General features: G+C 43.9%; 1 protein-coding gene across 3 annotated transcripts in view; it reads right to left on the reverse strand.

Moving 5' to 3' along the window:
- cntfr (ciliary neurotrophic factor receptor) overlaps nucleotides 1–22,998 on the reverse strand; it is a 206,903-nt gene that overhangs the window by 109,412 nt on the left and 74,493 nt on the right. For all 3 annotated transcript variants that reach the window (XM_068705923.1, XM_068705925.1, XM_068705922.1), the window contains one exon: nucleotides 9,443–9,524. In XM_068705923.1, coding sequence (XP_068562024.1) covers nucleotides 9,443–9,524 — 82 coding nt within the window. The remainder of the gene's footprint in view (nucleotides 1–9,442; nucleotides 9,525–22,998) is intronic.

A 22,998-nucleotide genomic window follows, 5' to 3' on the forward strand; every position in this document is an offset into this window, starting at 1 on the left:
CGGCTTTTTTAAAACCAACTAAAAGAACATTTGCTTAAGGGTAGTAATTACCCTCTCATTGAGGACGGGAAAGTGACCTTAAAGCTTAATTTGGCAAGTCATTAATACCAGAGGCTTCGTTTCTAGTTTTGCTTCACACCTTTTGAACTCCTCTTAGAGTAGTTATACTAATAAGATCCTCCTTGCATCCATAATCGCCTGAGACGTTCTCAAAAAAAAAAAAAGACTCGGTAATGTCGGTAAACATTCCCTTTAAATCGTCCTTTCATCTCTTCAGCACTCCGGGTATATCATCTGTCAATACGGCAGGGTCAGGGAGAAGAAAGCACAGCGCTAACACAGACAAATGCATTTTAGAAATATTTTTTTTTACGTTTGTTGAAATTCTCTTAACATTATGACAGCAATCAATTAATCAAATGCTCTGACTTTTGGTTGGATATGTTTTCAAATCTCGCTTACTCTTGAATTTAATGAGTATCGCTCACTGCGTATTATGATGCTTAGAGGAACAGATCAAAGAGTAACAGCTTGTTGCAAGCTGACGTTTTTTTTTTTGTTTTTTTTTTACGGTGATGTACAGTGTTTTTAACTGCTTCACATTTTTGAGAAGGAGCCATCAGAGAGCGAGACTCTCGGTTGAAGCATTACTGGGAATCCCTTCTTATAAATTCATGAGTTTAAGGAGCTAGACAGTACACACACACACACACACACACACACACACACACACACACACACACATACATGTAAACACTCCGGCTCAGACAGTGAGATTCTGAGATTCCATATCTTAGCATAAAGGGGCCGTGATTGTTTGGAGATGGTCCATTACCGGACAGATGTTATCAGACAGTCGGGAAACCCTGTGTCTCTACTGGACCAATGGCAGACCGTTCACTACTAAACAATAATGGACTCCATGGATATTTCTTTCCTCATATCTCACATGTTGTCTCTTACACAGATTTGTGTCATACAACGCACAAACACACAAACAAAGTGGATGATTACGTTTCTGTGTGTGTGTGTGTGTGTGTGTGTGTGTGTGTATTAAAGTTGATTCCGATAGCCGGTTCCGCCGCGGATCCAGTTTCAGGTTGATAAAATATCCATATTTATCCGAATTTGCGTTAATTCCACGAGTAACTTGATGACGATGAAGATAATAACCACTGATGCTTTTTCCCCCCTGGTGCCGATCCATGTCCACACAAACCTGCAAACTACGTTAGAGACAGCTTCTCTTCTACCCGCCTCTCTGTAACCAAGAACTTTTTTAATACTTATAAAGCTCCAAGTATCTCGTATTATATATTATGACATCTTCCTCCTCCACATGCCTCTTAAAGGGCAACGCATTAGCTGTCAAACTGACTCTCCCACATGGCCAAGTCCAACAGCTCTTCAGTTAAACATCTGGTACCGTGATCTAACCAGCCGATCAAACGGCAACGACATAACCTCCATATCAGCCGCTGGATTCACTTAGTGTCTCTGGAATCAGACAGGCAATCGGCCAGACAACTAATCGCTGAGTCGTCAATCCTCCCGCCTGTAGGTCCTCCAGAAGGGATGCGACACTGTTGTGTTGTGCAAAAGAACAGAGAATTTGTCAGTTGACTAAACCAGCCGATCAGCTGACGAATCAACTCGGTTCAGACAAAATATGTTGGGGTTGCATTGGTTTCCGTAATGGTATGAATAGGTACCTGAAAAAAACAGCACTTAAGTGTAAACAGTATGTGCCAAATAAACTCCTTTTGGATGATTTGAGAACCATAAAGCAACCAAATAAGTTTAAAAAAGTATGTAAAGCTCATGATAATTGCACGTGAACACATTATTTTTTCTGTTATAAGTTAAATGAATGTTTTTTGTTTTTGCTTTCGCTTCAAAGCGGTTATTATTTGGGTGATTTATAGTTCTTTTTAGTTTTTGCTTTTTCTTTTTTCCCCCCCCTTGCTTTTCAAAACCATGACTGAATGAGATTAGCTTCACTTCTCCTCCCTGCCAGTCATCCAGTCAGTAATCCATCTGCCAATCCAGTCAGTCAATCAATTGGTTGAGCCCCATCTTGAATCTAATACAAGCGGCGTGCCAAAGAGGGAACACTCATTACCCTGAGTGCTACTCAGGGTAATGAGTGCGATCCAGGTTCCCCGCCAGCACATGCATGCATGGCTCACACATACAAAGACACACAGACATCAATCTCTGTGCTTATTCACTTATTTACAGTAGCTGTCTGTTTTCTCTGAAGACGCATCAGAGAGCGGTTGAATTTCATGAATAATTGAACACATTTAGTTGTCTCCATTTGTCTTTTGTACTTCTAAAAGTGGAGAGACAAACAAATCACAAACATCTGCTGATGTTTCAAGTGTTTTCATCATAAGAACTTTTAGTTAATGTCCCCCCCCCCCCAACAGAATTCATGCTGTCAGTAAATCCCAAAGACTTTTATCTTGAGATTTCTTACCCTATACTTATGGACGGTTAGGACTTGTGAATATGCGTTGGTCTTGTCATATCTCTTTTGCGTCTCTTTTGTTCCATTACTCCCGTCTCATTATGGATAAACGACTCGAACGACAAACCTAAATGAAGCGTCCTCCCGACTGGGTCAAAGGCGCAAAGCGGGAGGCCACTTTGCAATTGCAGTATTTAAAAAGCTTCACTTCGGCGAAAGTACATGAAAAAGCGAAAATACCTACAATTGTCTCTGCAATTACAGGAATTCCTTTCCCTCCGCGCCTGATGTCCAACATTTACATTTAGACATCATGCTGGAGTTAAGAGACATGAAGACCCACATCGTTGACATGCATAGACCGTGTTTGAATAATTACCTGGAACAGAAACTATGATATAATATGTCTAATTATTAGGAATGGATATGTAGTTGTCCCCAACTGCTCGGTGCAAGACGTCCGGTTCGGTACGAGACGTCCTTTTGGTCCTCCGCTATCAGCTGCAGCAGCGCTGTAGCATGCCGGTCAGATTAGCCCCGGTCGGCCCGGTCACCCGAGTTCAATAGACGACGCTTTGTGGAGCGCTGTAGCTATTACCGCTAATCGCATCCGCCTATATGAGCATCTGCACGTGGATTAGATTAAACGTGGCTGTCAAGCATGATGGGGGAGGTTTAAAAAAAAAAAAAAGAAGCATTAATTCAATTTGAACAGTCAACATGATCCATTTGCGAGGGTGTGGATAAGTAAGGCAAAGCGGATGCCCAACGCATGTTCGGAAAGTCACAGCAGCACGTGTCGAATGCACAAGAAATAAATACAGCTTCGACAGCTGTAACACCATGGAATTAGTGCGAGAGTTAACCTCCCACTCTGCCGCCGCCTCTCGCTCGCTCCCCTTTCCCTCCGCCAGTCTGTTCCCTGATCTCTGGCTCCCCCCCCCCCCCCCCCCCCCCCCCTCGCTCCTCGGTCCACAGTGATCAGACGGCATCAGATCAGCGTGAGGCAAAGGAAGCTCGGCGGAACACACAGAGAGATTCAGTGACGCCGGTGTAGCGTCAGCGGGCGAATGATGTCATGGGTAATAAATGTGCTTTTGACCACTCAAATGGATGGATTTGTGAGATGGGAGAGGAGAGATGGAGACAGGGATGGAGTAAAAGGGAGGGGGTGATGGTGGGGCATCCAGAGACAGGAAGTAATATAACGAAATTAGAGAGTGAAGGAAAGAAGGGCAGATATGGAGGAAAGTAGAGAAGGTGACAAGTGTTTGATGATGTGGACGGTGAAGTGGAGGAAGAGCGAGACGGGACGGGAGGAGGGAGAGAGAGAGAGGGGGAGAGAGAGAGAGAGAGAGAGCAGAGAGAGAGAGAGAGAGAGAGAGAGCAGAGAGAGACAGAGAGAAAGAGAGAGAGAGAGAGGGAGAGAGAGAGAGAGAGAGAGAGAGAGAGAGAGAGAGAGAGAGAGAGATGGAGGGAATGATTATGAGTGGAAACGTTTGGCTCTCAATCAGGATATGGACTCCCATAAATAACATGCTCTCTCAGTCAACAGCATGTCGTCACCGCATTCACACACTCTCTCGCTCTCACACACATTGCAAGGCTGAGACGCTGGTGTGTGTGTGTGTGTGTGTGTGTGTGTGTGTGTGTGTGTGTGTGTGTGTGTGTGTGTGTGTGTGCGTGCGGAGGGGGAAAGCAAATGTAGCCGTTGCCGTCATAAAAAAATAAAAAACTACAGAGAAAATTCACTCGAAGTCAAAGAAAACAATCTCAATTGCAGCAGATTTTCCTCATTCTGTATCGAATTCCATTTTGTCCTCCTCCTCCACTGAATATGCTCTGGTACTTTGCTCATTGGTATTCATGTTGCGCTTGTTCTTGGTATTTACTGTGCGAGGCACCCCGTTAATGACATTGTAATGCTTCGGCTAGGACTTTTTGATGCATCTCAGGATACGAACGAGACGGAGAGAAACACACAGGGAGACAGAGGAAGAAGGAATCAGGGAAAAACAGAGACCATAAAAGATGCAAAGAGAGACAAAGGGAGATTAAGACAAATAGCGAAAGAAAACGAGGCTCATTTGGGCCATGTATGCGATCAATCTTCAGCTTCTCAATGCATGCATTGAGGACTAGTATATCACCAGTGGCACATGATAATCAGGAAGAAACAGATATCCAGAGTGGGCATGAGTAATGTGTTTGCTTTTAATTTAAAAATCTAGTTTTTAAGCTGTGTGTGTGTGTGAAGATGAACCATAAGCAGGGACTCTATTTCTTTCATTTGGCCAAATACTGCTTTGGTCCGTTAGTCACCAAAAACAGAAGCTGATGCACTCAACCGGGTGCAGCTTGCTTGCATAAATTTAAAAGTTTTTCCTATCGGCTGTGAATGCAAATGTATTTTAGAGGTCTTTACAGTTCCACAAATGTTGGACCCGATCCAAACAGACCAGAAGGAAACCTACGCAAAAAAAAACAATGTGCAGAAAGACCGTATCCAAAAAAAAAGAGAGGCTTTTTAAAGCTTCTTTAGAAGGCCCTATTGTGCTTTCATGTCATTGCTTGGAGGACAGCTATTTGCACAAGCTAATCCGTGTATTTAATTAAACAATATTTTTCTAATTCAATATCTTAATTACAGTTTACACAAGCTCCAAAAAGCAGTGTTGACTTTGGTGAAGTTAGTACAATGCTATTGATGTCGTCATGTTTGCTCAAGATATCATACAGGATATTATACAGGATGTGTTCTTGACAATCTAATGTAAAACAATGTGATCGTCCGACTAGCAGATGCCGACGCTGTCCTGCCTATGGGCTTGCATTAAAACGCGTTGTGCTTTTCATGAACTTTTGTTCTACCGACAGTCCAATCTGCTTCCTTTCTAATATGAATAAAAACGATGTTATCGATTCTTGACAGCGCGTTGTTCGCCTCCTCCTCCTCCTCCTCCTCCTCCTCCTCCTCGACCACGGGGAGGTTCAAAAGGTCGCCGTGTTTGGCACTAGCTGACATTCGCCGTCTTGCTTAAGAACATCAGGGGAACCTTTCTATAGTTGATGCTAGAACCTGTACATATTCCAGGAAATGCTTGTTGACAGTTCAGTAGCGCTCTATTGCGACGGACCAGTGTGTGAAAACATAATACTTGTTGCCTGAGGTGACTCCCCATGTAGCATCTGAACAGCTGACTGTTATCAGCCTTGCCTCTATCTGACTCCGTGTCTGTCTCCCACGCTCTCACTCTCTAGTCCCTTCATCCGTCATCTCTTAAGTATTCTCTCATGTCTTTTTCCCCGGATCTGACTCGTGTTTTTTTTCCACCCACATTATATCTTTTCCCCGTCCCCCCCTTTCCAACCGCCCCGTCGCCTAGTTTCCGCTGGCAATCAAAAATCAAATTCATATTCAAGGGAGCTTAATTGGCATGACCTCTGAGTCTCACTCTCTGCCTCTCTGCGGGGTTGATAGCTTTCAATTATTTCTCTTTTTCCTCTGTTGTTTAAAGTGATGTTCCATTAAGGGATTGTCATTGCTGGTGCTAAGGCTTCAATCTCTCAGTTTGTTTAGTCTTTTTTAATCACATTACAAAAGATGAATGGAAACGGCACAGTCAATGAGCTTTCCTCAGTCTTGATGCAATGCTGGTGTAGAATTTGTCAATTAAATATCTGGCCAATTACAAGTCAAAGAAGCAGCATTTGTAGCATTATTTTTATTTTGTTGCACCAATCGACTAAAGATGATCCAAACAGGACGGTTTCCAGCTGATTGGCCATGACCGGTCAGTCCGTCTCATATTTAAATACGCTGAGCAGCTGTCGCATGATGATAGTTTTTAAATTGCACACAATGGCACAGACAGTAAGGTCACAGCTCTACTCAGTTAATTATGATGCGTTTCAATAAAATCTTGTGAAATGTAGTTTTTGGCCAGAAACTTAATTGAATAATAATGACAATATATGAACTAGATATTAGATTATGACCTGTTTAACTTCGCTCTACGCAGCTTATAATACATAATAAAACTATGATGCAAATTTATTTTTTAATCAAAGCAAATAATTAAATACAGTAAAATAATGTATTTCTTAATCTTTTAAATTATGGGTTGTTCTGCACATAACCACAATAGATGACGGTTTACATTGTTTAACAGTTTACTGTGATTTCAGGCCAATTCAAATAATTTTATGGGACGGTTCCAGGATGGTGGTAAAAAAAGAAAAGGTTAATCTGGTGCCTCGCTGCCAATTACAGTTCTAAGAAAATCGGCAAAAATTGGAATCAGCAAGTCAGATTAAAAAAAAAGACTCATCAAATCATCAATTATGCTGATTACTGCGGAATCAAATCAGTTTGGCTTTTTTTTATCTTTAAATTAATATTTCAAAGAAAACCTGTGACATTTATTTGCCTCAAAGTGGATGATAACAGCTTAACTCATCTGAACTACTTTCACAGTAACTCTACTTTCTGAGCGAGCTCTTGCCATGTCCCTCCGCCCCGTCTTGCTCCACCCTGTCTCATTCCCCCGTCTGTCCTTCCATCATGTCTCCGTGTCTGTCTCTCGCTCGTCTGGCTCTCTTTCACTGTCCATGTTCTCCTCCTTCCGGACAACATCGACTGTGTTACGCACGAGCCTTGCAGCTATTCCTTCCGCTCGGTCCGCGGGTGATTTCTGACGGTGTTTCTCGTCGTCTCTGTTCGGCTGTCATTAATTATGAAGTCCCAAATGGATTTCCTATGCGCTCCATGTCGGACGCACACACTCAAGAACAGTGTGTGCCTTCCTAACAAGAGAGTTCACCTTCCGTCTATCCCTCTCTACTGACTACGTATGTGTGCGTGCACATGCATTAATGTGTGTGTGTGTGTGTGTGTGTGTGTGTGTGTGTTGTGCGCTCTCTTGGCACATACCCAAAGGAATCTTGTCAATCAAACCGGCTTGCAATTAGTCAGAGAAACAAAGCACTTTCCAAGACAGGCAGATGTATATACGCATGTCTCTGTGTGAGTTTAAGAGTGTGTGTGTATATGTGTGTGTGTGTGTGTGTGTGTGTGTGTGTGCATACCAGTAATACTTACTGCTCTTATGTGCTCATGCCTGTGTGATATGATATCTTATGACATATATAGGAAACAGTTTCGTGTGGATGCGGCAGCTGACTTTATGTAGCATGAAAAGAAAAGCAGCGCGCGCACACACACACACACACACACACACACACACACACACACACACACACACACACACACACACACACACACACACACACACACACAATCCTTCCTAGAGACCAAACTGGCAGCTCTCTTTCTGTCATTCATTCCTCCCTCTATCCATATCTGTTATTCCCTGAAGTGTTTCCCGTTCACTTCTTTTTTTCCCCTCTTTACTCACTTCACCGTTCTTCCTTTCTGCTTTGCTGCGCGGCACAAAATACGTATGTAATACTAGACCAGTAGTGATCAGTAGAATACAGCTTGTGTTGACTGCAATAGAAGTCAGTCTGTTGGAACGAGTTTAACTTGTAACTTGTACCCCACTATCTGTTTTTTTAGTCGTAATTAAAAATAATAATAATAGTCGTATTAAAATAAAATAAGTGATATAAAATTCCTTTATAACTAACTATTGCTTCTGAATTTGAATGAATTGCTTTTCGTTATTATTTTGAGGACTGTTTCAATACAAAAAAGTAGGGTTTTAACCATCCTGCACTCTTCATCAAACATCAACTGTTATTCCTCCTGACTTTCATTCTCAGTCTGCCTTTTTTCCATTTGCTCTATTTTCTCAATTTCTTCCCGTCTTTGTCCACTTCTCCCTTTTTTGGTTTTTCTTTCCATCTCTCCCTCTTTCACTTACCTTCTCTGCAGCTTTCACCTAATCCCCAAAGACAACATTCCTTTTTCCTAAGCCATTTATGCTCTGTTTGTGTGTGTGTGTGTGTGTGTGTGTGTGTGTGTGTGTGTGTGTGTGTGTGAGTATGACCCTCGTGACATAGTGATGCGCGTCACCGGGCACTTATCGACTTCCTTAAACTCTTTCTTTGGGTCAGCTGACTTAAACAGCGCGACCCCATTGGCTGATAAGCCAAGGCCATTCTTCACTAAAAGTCACAAATTGACTTCCCTGTTAAACACTCACACACACACACACACACACACACACACACACACACACACACACACACACACACACACACACACACGGTCTAATTTGTGGTCATGCATCTTGTGTGAGCAGTCACTGTCTCTTCTCTCCCTCAGAACCTCGGTGCATAAGTCATTTGAAACGCGCTCATGATCACCGGCTGACCTGACCGGCTCCTTTGTTGAACCCTTGTTTGTTATGGAGGAAGCCAAAATATCAGCGCCATGCAGTGAATGATATCGGCCATTGTTCCTCTGTTTGTGAGAGAGGAGAAGTGCATTCCGAATGCTCTTCCTCACAGGTACATTTCCACTTTTCCGCTTCACCTTTGACCTCACAGACCAGCTGGTGCAGCACAAATGGCACACGGGGAAAAAAAAGCGCAGCTTACACCCAGGAACAACCCAGTTAAGTCGTACCCTAACTCCACAAGCGGGTCAACTAAATCACAATAACAACAACCAGAGCAAAATCAAAACAAGCTGAGAAAGCAGCATTGAAATCAAGTTCATGCAAACGAGGACGATCACTGGCTTTGTCAATACGGGAAACATTGAGAGAGGACATTTTGAGCACAGATGTGAAATGATTTCCGTCGAGAAAGGTTGGAAAAAAAAGCACAGGAAAGTTGAGTTGAGGAAGAGGAGAGCACAGTACGATAACATAGAGCCAAACAGTGTTTACTTTCTGGGATTCCAGACGAGAACGATGACAAGTTGAGATGGAAGGAGCAGAGTAGGCCTCAGCAGAGAAAGAGCCACAGCATCATGAAGGAGAAGATAAAATGCATACTCACCAAGCTGACTGCGTCTCTGAGCGTACGCCACCACCACCGCGGCCAGGACTACGCAGCACAGCGACGTCACAAGGTTTGCCATCTGTGGACACACACACAGCGGAGTCATCAGCGGGAGCACGCGCGAGGGACAGGGAGCCGGCGAGCGAGCGCGTCCGCCTGTCGTCCGTGATTGACCGACAGACCCATAGACGCCTACAACGCCGTGGAGGAGACGGAGGGATAGCCGCTTCCTGTCCTCTCTCTCTCAGTGTCTCTCTGTCTCCTTTCACTACGGCCCCTTCTGTGGACCTTTTCCCGTGTCCTTTGCCGCTTCCCTCCTACTCGTCTAACTCCGTTATTTCTTTACTCCTCTCACTGGTGTTATCCTTTTCAATGTATAACCTTTCTCTCTCTCTCTCTCTCTCTCTCTCTCTCTCTCTCTCTCTCTCTGTGTGTGTGTTTATGTGTCTCCCTCTCTCCCTTTCCCTCTGTTCATCAGCCTAATGGGTCCATCCTCCCTGGGATGGGCTATGGCCAGCAGCTCTTAAAGGTATAGCACACCATAAACAAACGGTCAGCTTTCATGTACAACAACGATGCCTCGCGGGCATCCCCCCCCGCCGCCTCATTGTTGCCTCGCATAAAGCGTTTACAACCCGAAGTTCAACTCTGAAGTCTTTGAGTTTAAGGTGGAAGAGGCTCTCGTCTCTTGCTTTTACTCATACTGTCATCTCTTGACGTTGTTGATGCCCGTCTCAGTGCATCGCTCCTCCCGATCGGCACTTCCTTGCGGCGTAAACATCCATTCCTAGTTCAACATTTTGCCGAGCGTGATGAGACGATAAGGAAGGAAAAGATCCAGATTTTGAGAAATATTCAGTGGCCTTTCTTGCCGAGATGAGAAAGTGAACGCCACGCTCACGTCAGCGGTCAACTTAGCTTAGCATAAAGTCTGGAAGTCTCCTAGCAGTTAAAAACAGTCACAAAATGTGCTGATTAATGAGTTGAGAAAGTTGGGGGGTTTTTTTTGCTTCCTCGCTTCCACTAGGGGGTAAAAGGTCAGAGGTCAGGGTCAGCTTTAACATAACTACACTATTTAAGGATCGTAAGGATTCACCGTCGTGTTCAAGCACACTTGAGCAGGGCCACAAAAAAGGGGCCTGAACCCAGATCCTCCCATTAAAACGTGAACCCCCCATCTTCTGTCTGTAAGAGGGCCAACTACCTCTCCTCTCTGAAGAAAGGCTGTCTAAGGGTCCGCTTGCTGCTGAGACTGGCGGTGAGCAAGCTGTCCGTGTCTGCATGTGTTAGAACAGAGTGAGCGCTCTAAATAGAGGCAAAGAAAGGGAAGTGATTTTCCTTGTTCTTTTGAGGCACGACTCCAGCTGTTACAAACCGCCGTCATCTCCCATTACCTCTTGGTCTTGGTTCACCGTTTTTTTGTATCTCTCTTTCTCACTTCTACTCTTCATTCTCTCTTCCACTTTTTCAATTCTCTTCTTTTCCTGAAAAGTCGTCCTCGCTCACAGAATCATGTCCTTCGCTCTTTCCGTTTGTCTTTGTCAAAGTCGAGCATGAACTTCACCACACCGTGCGTTAGCGTCTCAGAAAGATGGGACATATCAAGTACCGCCGAGCGACATTCAAGGACATGGAAAAGCTTTTACGGCACCACTAACAGGTCACGAGGCAATGAAACAGTCAAAGACGCACAAAGAGAAAAGTTTTTCTCATTACGAATTCCATATTAACATGTTATTTAGTACGCTCAAACAGGATACTTTAATGAGTCCAAAACCGCAGTACGAAACCAGTAGTGTGTGAATTGCATACTATTACCGGTGAAATATGGTAAATAGAATGTACTTGTACAGCGCTTATCTACTCAAAACAGCTCCCACTCAAAGCGCTTTAACACTACATGTCAACATTCAGCCATTCATAGACTGAAGGCAGGGGCCACCATGCACGGTGCCCATCAGGACTGTGACCATTCATTCAGCGCAGGCACAGCTTGCGAGAGCAATTTTGGGGTTAAGCGTCTCGCCCAAGGATACGTCGAACCGGGGATCGAACCGTCAACCCTCTGATTGAAGGACGACCCGAGTCTGCGAACGCTATGCCGCCATTAAATGTCCCACAAGGCATTGCGATGGTGACAACGTCGTTCAGAACAGACAGCTCTGTAATGCGTATACCGCTTCAGTGTAAGTGTGAGCTAATACAACCAGGATTACCGTGAATTACGTTTGATTAGAAGTGAGAATAATTCAACTTAAACTGTGTTTGTTGTAATTTACTGATGTTATTTCAAATACACTGGATTATGTTTTTAGTGGAGAAACAAATTGTCTTAAAAGCAAAACCATCTCTGAGGTGAAAAACTAATTAAATAGCAGCCATACCGCATCATTTGAGTCTCTTCACAGTTTTAATTGGTCTGAGCGTTTGTGTTGGCAACTCTTTGGAGTCTGTTTTTGACTTTTCAGTATAATAACTGAAAGTTTGCATGAATGCATATTATTGAGGGTTAGATTGTGTGTGTGTGTGTGTGTGTGGGCGTGCGTGTGTGTCTGTGTGAGTGATTGGCAGCTCATATGTATTTCATCTGAGAAGATATTGAGGAGAGTGACAGGGGGTGAAATTAAAATTGCATCCCTTGTCAGAGCATCACAATCCCCATCTCTGCTCTTCAAGTGCTGGTTTCAAAATCCAAATGATGCGTGTGTGTGTGTGTGTGTGTGTGTGTGTGTGTGTGTGTGTGTGTGTGTGTGTGTTTGCATGCATTTGCAATTCTCTGGGTGCAAAAGCTCTGGTATAGGTGTGTGTGTGTGTGTGTGTGTGTGTGTGTGTGTGTGTGTGTGTGTGTGTGCGCGTGGAACTGTGGGGGTATTTAGCCTGTCTATCAGCAAACAATACAGTTTTGAAATCTGACAGCTTCAGATCGCTCATATAATGACAGCCCACGGGCGGTTAGCGCTGCAATCACACAAACTCAATACAAACCCTCCTGCCTTTATCCATCCATCCACCCCTCCCATTTACTCCCTTCTTCTTCTTCTTCTTCTTCTTCTTCTTCTTCTTCTTCTTCTTCTTCTATATTTATTTATTCATTTCTTATTGGAGAGGAAAGGGCTGAATAGGCGTGATTCTTTCGGCTGCTTAATTAAAATATATAATTCATCGCTGCGTCAAATGATTTTGCCTCTGCGTCTTTGTGGAGTCCGATTTGGGAACATTTGCATTTAAATTGGAAAGCCAGGAGGGAAATACACTAGGCGGGCCGGGGTGTGGGTGTGTGTGTGTGTGTGTGTGTGTGTGTGTGCGTGAGGGGAAATAGAAGGCATCAGTCCTTCTCTTAAAGAAATGCACATATGTACTCTCTCTCTTTCTTTCTCTCACAATGGGAAACGTCCAAAAGAGAACCGGTCGGCCAAATGGCACCAGAGAACATCCTGTAATGGGAAACTCGGAGGTCTGTCCCTTGAAATAACAGCTTTGTGTCCGCAAACAGTCATACGTTCAATCAGTAAGTTTCTCTTTCCTCTTTCTCGCAAAAAAATAAAATAAAACGCCCAACCCTGACAGCCAACTGCCATGAATAGAATGGTTCATCACTAACGTCTCTGCAGAGAAAATAAAGTAGAGCATCCTCCTGGGCAATGAAGGAGCGCTCTGATTTATAGCAAGAGGAGAGTTTACGGCCCTCAGGAACATCAACCGCAGCTATCAAACACACAGGAGAAGCTCACAATAGATGACTGGGATTGTTGTTCGTTACGCTCATCGGCGGGAAAAAAGGAGTTTTCTTTCAAAGTGAGAAAGATGACACCTTGCTCTGACAAAGTGGAATCAAAACGAATGCTTTGACTTTAAAAGTCATAAGAAACAATCTCGTTCAGTAACTCCTGTAGGGTGTGTGCTCGATGTAGATTTATGGATGTTACGGGCAGTTAAAGTGTGTATGATGCCGAGACACTGGAGCATTATCCTGCTGGGACGTAATTGGAGGTCGCCCGTTTTTTATGATACTGAAACCAGCGTGTCTGGCACCACAGAGCACGTTAAAAGTCTGTAAAATGACACCTTTTTTTTTGTTCTGCCTGCTTGCTTTATGTACTGACTCACAGCAGCACAACTCCACATCTGCAGCAAAAAGGGCCTTGCACGGAAACAGGAACAAGTGCCTAATACAGACTGCACAAAACACCACCTCAAAACACCTCAGGTTTTTTTAAGAAGATTTAGAACAATGTCTGAAATGACAGATAATCAAAAAAGGAAACTTGCCTAGGACAAGGAGAAAGGTTGAATAAGTCTCCATACTTTCAGGGAGAGTATTATAATTTCATCATTATGAAGAGTAAAAACCTTGAAACTCCAAGGAAAGGCATCCCGCACACACGGGGAACATTAAAAGGATCCTCACAGCAGAAATAAGCCTCCTGTTATGGGCACCACTCAGTGAACTGACGGACTGACTTCTGACACGTTTGTCCTACCTTGGGGCAATGATACACAAGTCAAGTCTTTTATTCTTTTTCTTCCGAGGTATTGTAGACAAGTTATTTTGTCAGTAGATTAAATTTGAGAAAACTATCGATATATATATATATATATATATATATATATATATATATATTTGGTATCACATACTTTAGTTATATAACATAATATAGTAGGAGTATAGTATATAGTTGTATTGTTTTATTCTGTTATTAATAAAATTATGTTCTCACTCCTTTAATAATAATATTAATACTGATAATGATGAGATGAAATAATAATAAAATAAATAATATTAATAATAATAATAAAGTGATACTGTGGAAGAGTGACATTTTCTCATATGGTACCGTGAAAATCAAATCCCGTTACAAGCCTAATTATGTTAATAAATGACTCTTATAGGCTTTTGTTGCTATTGACGGTGTAGTAAAGAGCTCCACGGATGACAGCGAGACGTTCGGGACACAGAGCTGAACTGAAACACAAAAACTCAGCGGAGAACGTGAATAAACAGTTGCTTTGTGCATCTTGCTGTCATTTGTAGGAAGTGGAGTCCTGCTGTGGGCGGGGCTCCGCTCTGCTCTGTCACACACACACACACACACACACACACACACACACACACACACACACACACACACAGAGCTCAGCGGAGTGGAGGAGAGACAGACAGCGGGGAGTTGGAGAGTTGATGACTAAAGTGTCCACAAGAAGAAGAAAAAACAAATGTATGAATGTATTTTGATATATAAACACTAAAAGGTTATGAATAGGCTAAATATTCCAGCGGTAAGTGTGACGTGTGCAGAACGTTCTTATTCTAATGATTAAAGGAGAAATGTCCTGTTTTGGTATAATAACAACAGGAATGAGTTTATTCAATGACTCTCCTGCAGGTGGATCCTTTTCAACCAAACACACACGTTTACGCACAAATGCAAACACACCATCACACGTGATCGAAGCCTTTAATGTCATGCTCCCTATCCAATAATAATAATAACAATAATAACTTCCTCATCCCCATAATGCTTTTTCTTTGCTTGGCAACAATAATTCTCTCATCAGTCATGCAGGGTCGCTGCAGATTACCCACAAGCTATTAAGGGTGTGTGTGTGTGTGTGTGTGTGTGTGTGTGTGTGTGTGTGTGTGTGTGTGTGTGTGTGTGGGGGGGGTTCAAGTCTGATAATGTGGCTGCTGGCATTTTGGGTACAGCACACACACACACACACACACACACACACATGCATAACCGCTGACACACACACACGCTGATGTGCACAGTAGGCATTTGTTGATAGCTGGACGGCTGTGACCTTTTTCCTCAGTCGTTCTCGCTATAATTGCTCGCTAAAGACAACGTCGATCGTGACTCCAGAGGTAGCAGGGGTCGTGTCCGTGAAAACACACACACACACACACACACACACACACACACACACACCTCGTGCACGGGGATGACGCCACTTGGCTGTGAGTGATAAATTCAGCCATTGATCACATGTGACTGCTCTCAGCTGGCTGAGATTTAGAAGAGCCGAACACGTCGGCTACTATGCATCATGTCAGCAGCACGGCTGCTGCTGTTGTGCCGGTGGAGGTCCCACATCGCAGAGCTGCAGCGGCGAACCCGTGACGCTTTTACACAAGTAGCCGGCACACAAACGGCACACACCTCACGGGGCTGCGTGTTTTGAGTTCATCGCGGGCGGAACGCTGCGTCTAATAATCTACCGGTGGTATTTGTGCGCAGACTTGAATTAGTACTAAAGCCTAATATAATTAAAGATGGCAGACCGGGTCATTAACTTGGATCGGCGCCGCGGCCGTGTGTGAATAAACAGCCTAAACACTAGATGAGAGCTGATAGCTCATTGGGCTTCATCACACTTATGTCAGGTAGCAGATCTCTGGTGTACAGTATGAGCGCTTATCGTGTTGTTTTTTTGTGCATTCGAGCAGGACTGGTGTGTAGGTGTGTGTGTGTGTGTGTGTGCGTGCGTGTGTGTGTTTTGTCTCCACCCAGCCATCTGGACCTCCTTGTGCACGTAGAAGCAGATATAGGTGGTTAGAAAGCTCTGGAAAAACACGGTGTTACCTCCAGCCCTCTCACCTCTGAACTCTATAAGTGTATCAAAGCTAAGGAAACAGAGCACTTGGTGTGCCTATGTGTGTGTGTGTGTGTGTGTGTGTGTGTGTGTGTGTGTGTGTGTGTGTGTGTGTGTGTGTGCGCCTGTGTGTGTGTGTGCCTGTGTGTGTGTGTGCCTGTGTGTGTGTGTGTGTGTGCCTGTGTGTGTGTGAGCGTGTGTGTGTCAGCATTCTTAAGGCCTATGAGGCTTTGAATGATGGGTGAAGACTCCCCTTTGTGAACAGGGAGCCTCCAGGAGCTGCGCAGCATGTGTGTGTGTGTGTGTGTGTGTGTGTGTGTGTGTGTGTTGAGGAGTGTGATGTACGGGCTGTGATGTTCTGAACAGAGGTGTTTTTACAGGGAGTTAATCAGAACCAGAGCTGAGGCCTTGTCCACTGTGGATGAAACACACACACACACACACACACACACACACACACACACACACACACACACACACACACACACAAAATCACTGCCCAAGCTTTCCCAAATTCAATACTACTTGCAGTTTCTGTTGGTTAACACTAAAGTATCTGTTGCTACTATTGTACATCTGAAACGGAATAACAAGTGAATGGGGTTATAGCTGCAACCTATGATCATTTAAATCACCCATTCATGTCTTGATCAATAATCCATTAATCGTTTTCTAAAAATAGCCCAACAGTCTAAAAACCCAATGGTGCAGTAGTTAACTTCTAATTAAAGGTAAAACAAATGAAATCAGCAACATTTGACATTCACAAAGATCTACCCAATGAATGGCTGGCACTTTGAATTAGAAGAAATGGATCACAGCTGTTGATCGATTAATCAACTCTTATGAAACAAAGAGATTGGGGACCGTTATGCAGGTAGGACGGAGACGCTCACTTCTTACACAGCTCAAGCTCTTCAAACTGGTACCATCAGCCTCAACCGACACCGACTCAAGAGACGTCACCTCTGCCTACTTCACACTCGTCTTTAGCCCGGGTTTTCCTCCCCCACCGTCAAAAGAACCGGATCAGCGTCTGATTGGCGTTGGCTCGGCCTTAGAAAATAGGCACTTGAGGGCTATGTGTCAACTGTTCACTGATGCATCACATACACACACACACACACACACACACACACACACACACACACACACACATTCAAGATATCTAGTAGGCTAAATATCAGGGGGCGACTCCTCTGGTTGCAGAATGAAGTCAGGTTGTATAGAAGTCTATGAGAAGATGACTCTACTTCTCTCTTGATTTATTCGTGATCATTGCAAACATGAGTTTATGGTCTCACGCTCTACTTGTAAGTCCTCTTCAACACAGCCTGCTGATCATTTAGGACATGACGGTCCCTTTTAGAGTGACATAGACCGTACAGCTGAGCATGCTTTAGGATGTGGTTACCGTGTGATTGACAGGTCGCTACCACGGCGTCTCTATTATTTCCGTTTCTGCTCTAAGGCGCAATGCTCCGTTGCCATGGAATCGCAGTTTAAATCACCAACGCAGTCAGAATTTGACCCAATAACACAACACTGATGTCTAACATCTACAAAGCTTCTGTGAGCTGAATAATGAGCTCTTCCAACATCGCTTTTGGCCAGAGCGATGAAGGGCGTTCGTCTTCATAAACCAGTTGATGTTGCATGGGGAATAATTAAGCCTGCCTCTTGTTGACATGACCTAAAATACTGACGCATTTCTTCCTTCAATAAAGAGATACATGTTTAGTATGCAACCGGGTCCAGCAGGTTCCTGGACTTCACCCAGGCAGGTTCAACGCTTAGTCTGGGAAAGAGTTTTTGCACCACTGTAGTGCAAATATGTTTGTCGTTGGTTGAAAACTGTTGCAGAACAATAGGGCAGGGCTTAGCACTGTTACCTCACAGTAGAGGAAACTGACATTTAAGATGATTACATGAAAAGGAGAGTTTTCTACACATGAAACATAGCATTCAGATCTTGGATCTTGGACAGAGGAAGAGGTTCTAAAACCACAAACTACAAAAAAAAGATAATGTGAGCTTGCCGACACATTAGGGGGGCTTCAGCGTCTACCTTTTTGAGCCCATTTTGATGTTAAACAAATAGATAAATAAGGACTTGTTCCAAAGTGAAAATGACGATCTATCCTACAGAGGCATCTTTTCAAAATGGAATACCTGTGAATGCCTTTTTTTCCTCCCAAACTGGAGGTAACCGAGCTCTCAGACGAAAGCTTCAACTGTGATGGAGGCCTGAAGTTGCAGAGAGAATGTGAGAAACGCACAGAAACAGATGAGTATTGAGAGAGAAGAAGACTGTGAGGAGAGAGAGAGAGAGAGAGAGAAATAAAAGTACGGATGGAAAGCGGAGATATAGATAGAGAGGAAAGACGGAGCGAGAGTCGCACAAAGCGCAAGGAACCAAGGCAGACGAACGCCAATTTCCCTTTCGTCTTATTGCGTCCGTGTGAGAAAGACGCTTTGTGCGCCTGTGTGTGAACGGAGTGTTTCCCTGCGTGTGTCGGAAACTAAAAACAGTATGTTTACTCAACCTGTTTGCCAAGCCTCTTTGGTAAATATGGAGGATACAGTAGCGGCATAGACCGGGCTTACACACACTAAAACACACACACACACACACACACACACACACACACACACACACATGCACACAAACACCACACAAACACTGTCTACTGGTCTGTACCACAGGGGGCTATTTGTAGAGCTGATTCCTATGGCTTTCATGTAGGTCTGTCTATCAGTTGGGTGGCCTCTCAAGCACATGTACTGTACACACACACACACACACACACACACACACACACACACACACACACACACACACAAACACACATACATGCACATTACCGGATAGAGAATAAAGGCTGTGGATAACATGCACCCACATATGTACTAAACCTTGAACACGCTGTTATTTAAGCACACTCATGCGTCCTCAGACTGCAGGTATGCATGCACAGAATCCACATGCACTGGAAGGTGGGTGGCCCAAAACCTCAGGAACCAGATAAACACACTAAATATATTGGAGCATTCACGAAAGTACACTTAAGTGCCTGTTGCTTCTTTCTGTGCAAATACGTTACTGGAATAGTTCTGTGTGTGTGTGTGTGTGTGTGTGTGTGTGTGTGTGTGTGTGTGTGTGTGTGTGTGTGTGTGTGTTCAAGGGCATTCACATCCTTGCCTCGTTACCTTGATACAAAAAATAGCTATTCATATTGTACTTGTTTGTATTGTACATTCTTATTTCCCATGGTGAAAAAAATAAAAAAAAATAAAATAAATAAATAGATAAATTATATTTATATAAATATATCACCAAGAACTCACCAAGGACTCTCAAAGTGCATGCAAGAAAAGTCGTAACATATAATGAAATATTCCTAAAATGCTGCATTGGTGTCTTCACTGAGCTGACAGTAGGCTAGAGAGAACACTTCTGTTTTATGTTATAATGATATTAATATAATATATATTGTAAGTGATAAGTGATAAGCTTGTTCATGAAAAGGGTCCTAATAGAACACTAAATTGAAATCAAACAGCTAACGCTTAAATAAGTTTGGAATATTTACAGGTGGAAATATACTTTATTACTAAACATAATAGAAAAAAATGACTTCTCCTTTTTTTGGCTGATTTAATTCATGCCATTAAAAATGTACGAAAACTATTAGTTTCTCTTATTCAAAGTTACTGTGAGGAACTTTCAACTGGTTATGAAACATTTAATATTGATGCCTCTATATTACCTACAGAAGTGAGAAGTAGGCGATTTCTTTATAGTTATTCGTTGTGGTTGCCATGGTTGCCACCGGGTCGGATTCCTTAATGCAGCTTCACCAGAAACTCCTTCAGCTCAAGACTCCAGCGAGGCCCTCCGGCTGCCACCGGCCCTCCGCGGACACAGCCAGATGCTGCTTCCCTGCTGCCTTCGAGCTGCACTCAGAAGTCTGGTGGGAGGAGGAGGAGGAGAGCTCCGCGCCCAGCAGTGCTCAGCGGCTTCTCCTCCAGCCACTTGGCAGAACTCCGCCCCGCTACTCCGCCGGCCCCCCAGGATGCATTGCTGGGCCCGCTGGAGAGAAGGGAGGCGCCGGAGAGCCAGAACCTGGACTACGCTGGGTGGACTGTAAAACTAAATTTAAATCGAATTTTTTTTCCAAAGGGAGTTTGATGCTTGTAAACACTACCACTTTTTGCCACAGGGGCCGCCAAAATCAACACAAATTTTCCTCGTAGTCTCTTTAAAGCAAAATGACGTAATGTGTCTTGAAGTGCCTTGCTTAAGGGCATCTCGTCACGGTGAATATCCAGCCTGACACATATGCTGAGGAAATGAAAGAAGAAGACAAAAAGCCCGGCTTTTAAAGTCATGAGCTAGATTTGCAGCCCGGGACATAATGAGCGAACTGCGTGCACCAAAAAACCTGCTGAGCACTCAGGACGTCATCCTACATCACACTCGCAGTAGCCCCGGGAAGAGTCATCTACTGCTGAACAGCACTATTCTGGAGGACTACACTTAGTCATCGCTGACTTAACACTGATGTCATTATCTAAGCCCACCCCGCCTCTGTACAACTGTGTGTGTGTGTGTGTGTGTGTGTCTAATGGAGAGCAAGCGAGTCATTCATTATCTCACTCCACTCACCACAAGCCCTAAGGGCACACATTCTGTCCCCCATTCTCTTAATTTCTGCCTTTCCCAGTGATGCTATAATTCAACAATTTAACTCGAGCTGCCTGCCCCCCCCCCCGATCCACGTCTCTCGTTCCATCGCTCTCTCTCCACCTGCTGCTCTCCTATCTGTCATCCTCTCCACCTTTCCTACACCCTTTTATGTTCACCTTTCTCTTATAGTGTCACCTCTGTCACTCCCTTCCTTTCTTTCCAGTCTCTCTCTCTCTCTCTCTCTCTCTCTCTCTCTCTCTCTCTCTCTCTCTCTCTCTCTCTCTCTCTCTCTCTCTCCCCATCTTTCTGTCTTGTGTCCTCCAGTAAACGCTGATGACGGCGTTTCCTATTTTCACACAGCAGAGAGCCCCGAACTTCCCGGAGGAAGTGCCATGACGATGATTCGCCAATGAGTAAGCAGCGCCGGTGACAACCTCTGAATGTAAATCATGTTCAGTGTATAATGCCATGTCTATATTTGGCTTCACACAGACTGACGTAGTTCAAGAAAATAATAAATTAAGGACATCAGATAGAAAACAGAGCTTGTATAAAAAAGGAAATTTGACAATTTAAGCCCTAAGAAGTGGGAGGCAAACAGGTCCCCCTCCCACAGCGGGCTGCTTCTGAGATGCCCTTGAGCAAGGCATCGAACCGCCATCTGCTCCAGCGGAGCTGCCCTGTGGTCAACAGCTTAATTCACAAGGCAGCTCCCAGTTGTTAATATTCATTGCAGCAAGAATGTGAATCAGAGCTTTGCTGAAAGAAATATGCAGGCTCAGTCAATACAACCTGAATAAATAAAGGTTTAAAATACATATTTTAATTTCACTCCGCCTGAGGCGGTTTCTGAGTAATCACCTGAATTCTTATTATATTGTTTGAAATTGGCTCTACCCCGCACAGCCCGTGATTATAGAAGGCAACAAATGTATTTATTTGTTGTGAGTGCTCGGTAAGTGGCTGCGTAATTTCCGAATAAGAGGCTGTTTTCATCGCTCATGCAAAGAGTGGAGATTAGAACTCGATGAAAAAGAAAATGACGGAAACAAACACGAAGCGGCGGAGTAAATCGTAAAGAAAATCAACAAACATCACTACCATGAGGTACAGATGTGACTGAAGCTGCATGAATGTGTGTGTGTGTGTGTGTGTGTGTGTGTATCCACGCATACTTGCGTGTGTGCTCCTTTAAGCAAACGCTCGACTCATCAAGGTCTTGACAGAGCTATAAGCATTTTATTCCCATTTGTCCACACACACACACACACACACACACACACACACACACACACACACACACACACACACACACACACACACACACACACACACGCGCTGCTATCTCTTTGCTGCTGCCCTTTCATTGTTTATTAGCAATGCAATCCGTTATAAATGTTTGGCCCCATACAGGCACACGCTGCCTCCACCCCGGCTGCATCCAAATGACCCGCTGTGAGGAAACATCGCATCAGCGGTGTTTGAAAAGGTAGCGGTCACGCTTGTCAGAACTAAATAAATGCCAAAACATAACAGCAGAATGAGAGGTAGGGAGACAGAGAGAGAGAGAAAATAGGTGGTACCATTAAGGGGGGGGGGGGGGGGGGGGGAATGAAGACGGAGATGAAGTTTGACAAAAAGAAGATGAGGAAAAAAGAGCAAAAAAAAACATGATGAAGAAAGAGGAGGGGGTGAGGAATTGTTAAGACAACAGGAGCAAGAAGAGCAAGAGGAGAAAAACAGCACAACAGAAAGTGAAAAAAACTAAATGTGGATGAAAAACCCCAAACTGCTGCTGCGAGAGAACACACACACACACACACACACACACACACACACAGCGGACAAAGCATATTCACAAGCGCTTCTGCACGCTCAAATACACACGGCCTGTGTGCAGTTTATGTAACTGTGTTTGTCTACCGATTATCATGAACTCATCCAAGACTCTTATGCAACATCACTTAGATATTCAACATTCAGAATCATCTTTCTCACACGGGATTTGGAAACTCTGGTCTCCCGCGTTGCTCAGCCGAATATCTAACCACCCAAGCTGAAAGAAGTCTGCTCCGACTGAAAGAATGCACTTTAAGTAAGTAAGGAAACACACTTGAACCCTAAAATGGTGATCACAGCGGTGGGTATTATTCACATGAAAACGACAAATTTATATTGTATATCCTGGGGGTTTGTTCTGTTTTCATATCTCATTTCAAACCAACTGATAATTGTCATCCACCAGCGGGAAACATGGAATGACTCT

The sequence above is a fragment of the Cebidichthys violaceus genome, unplaced genomic scaffold (assembly GCF_023349555.1).
Source record: "Cebidichthys violaceus isolate CVI_PGR_0920_01 unplaced genomic scaffold, fCebVio1.0.p SCAF_12, whole genome shotgun sequence".
Lineage (NCBI taxonomy): Eukaryota > Metazoa > Chordata > Actinopteri > Perciformes > Stichaeidae > Cebidichthys > Cebidichthys violaceus.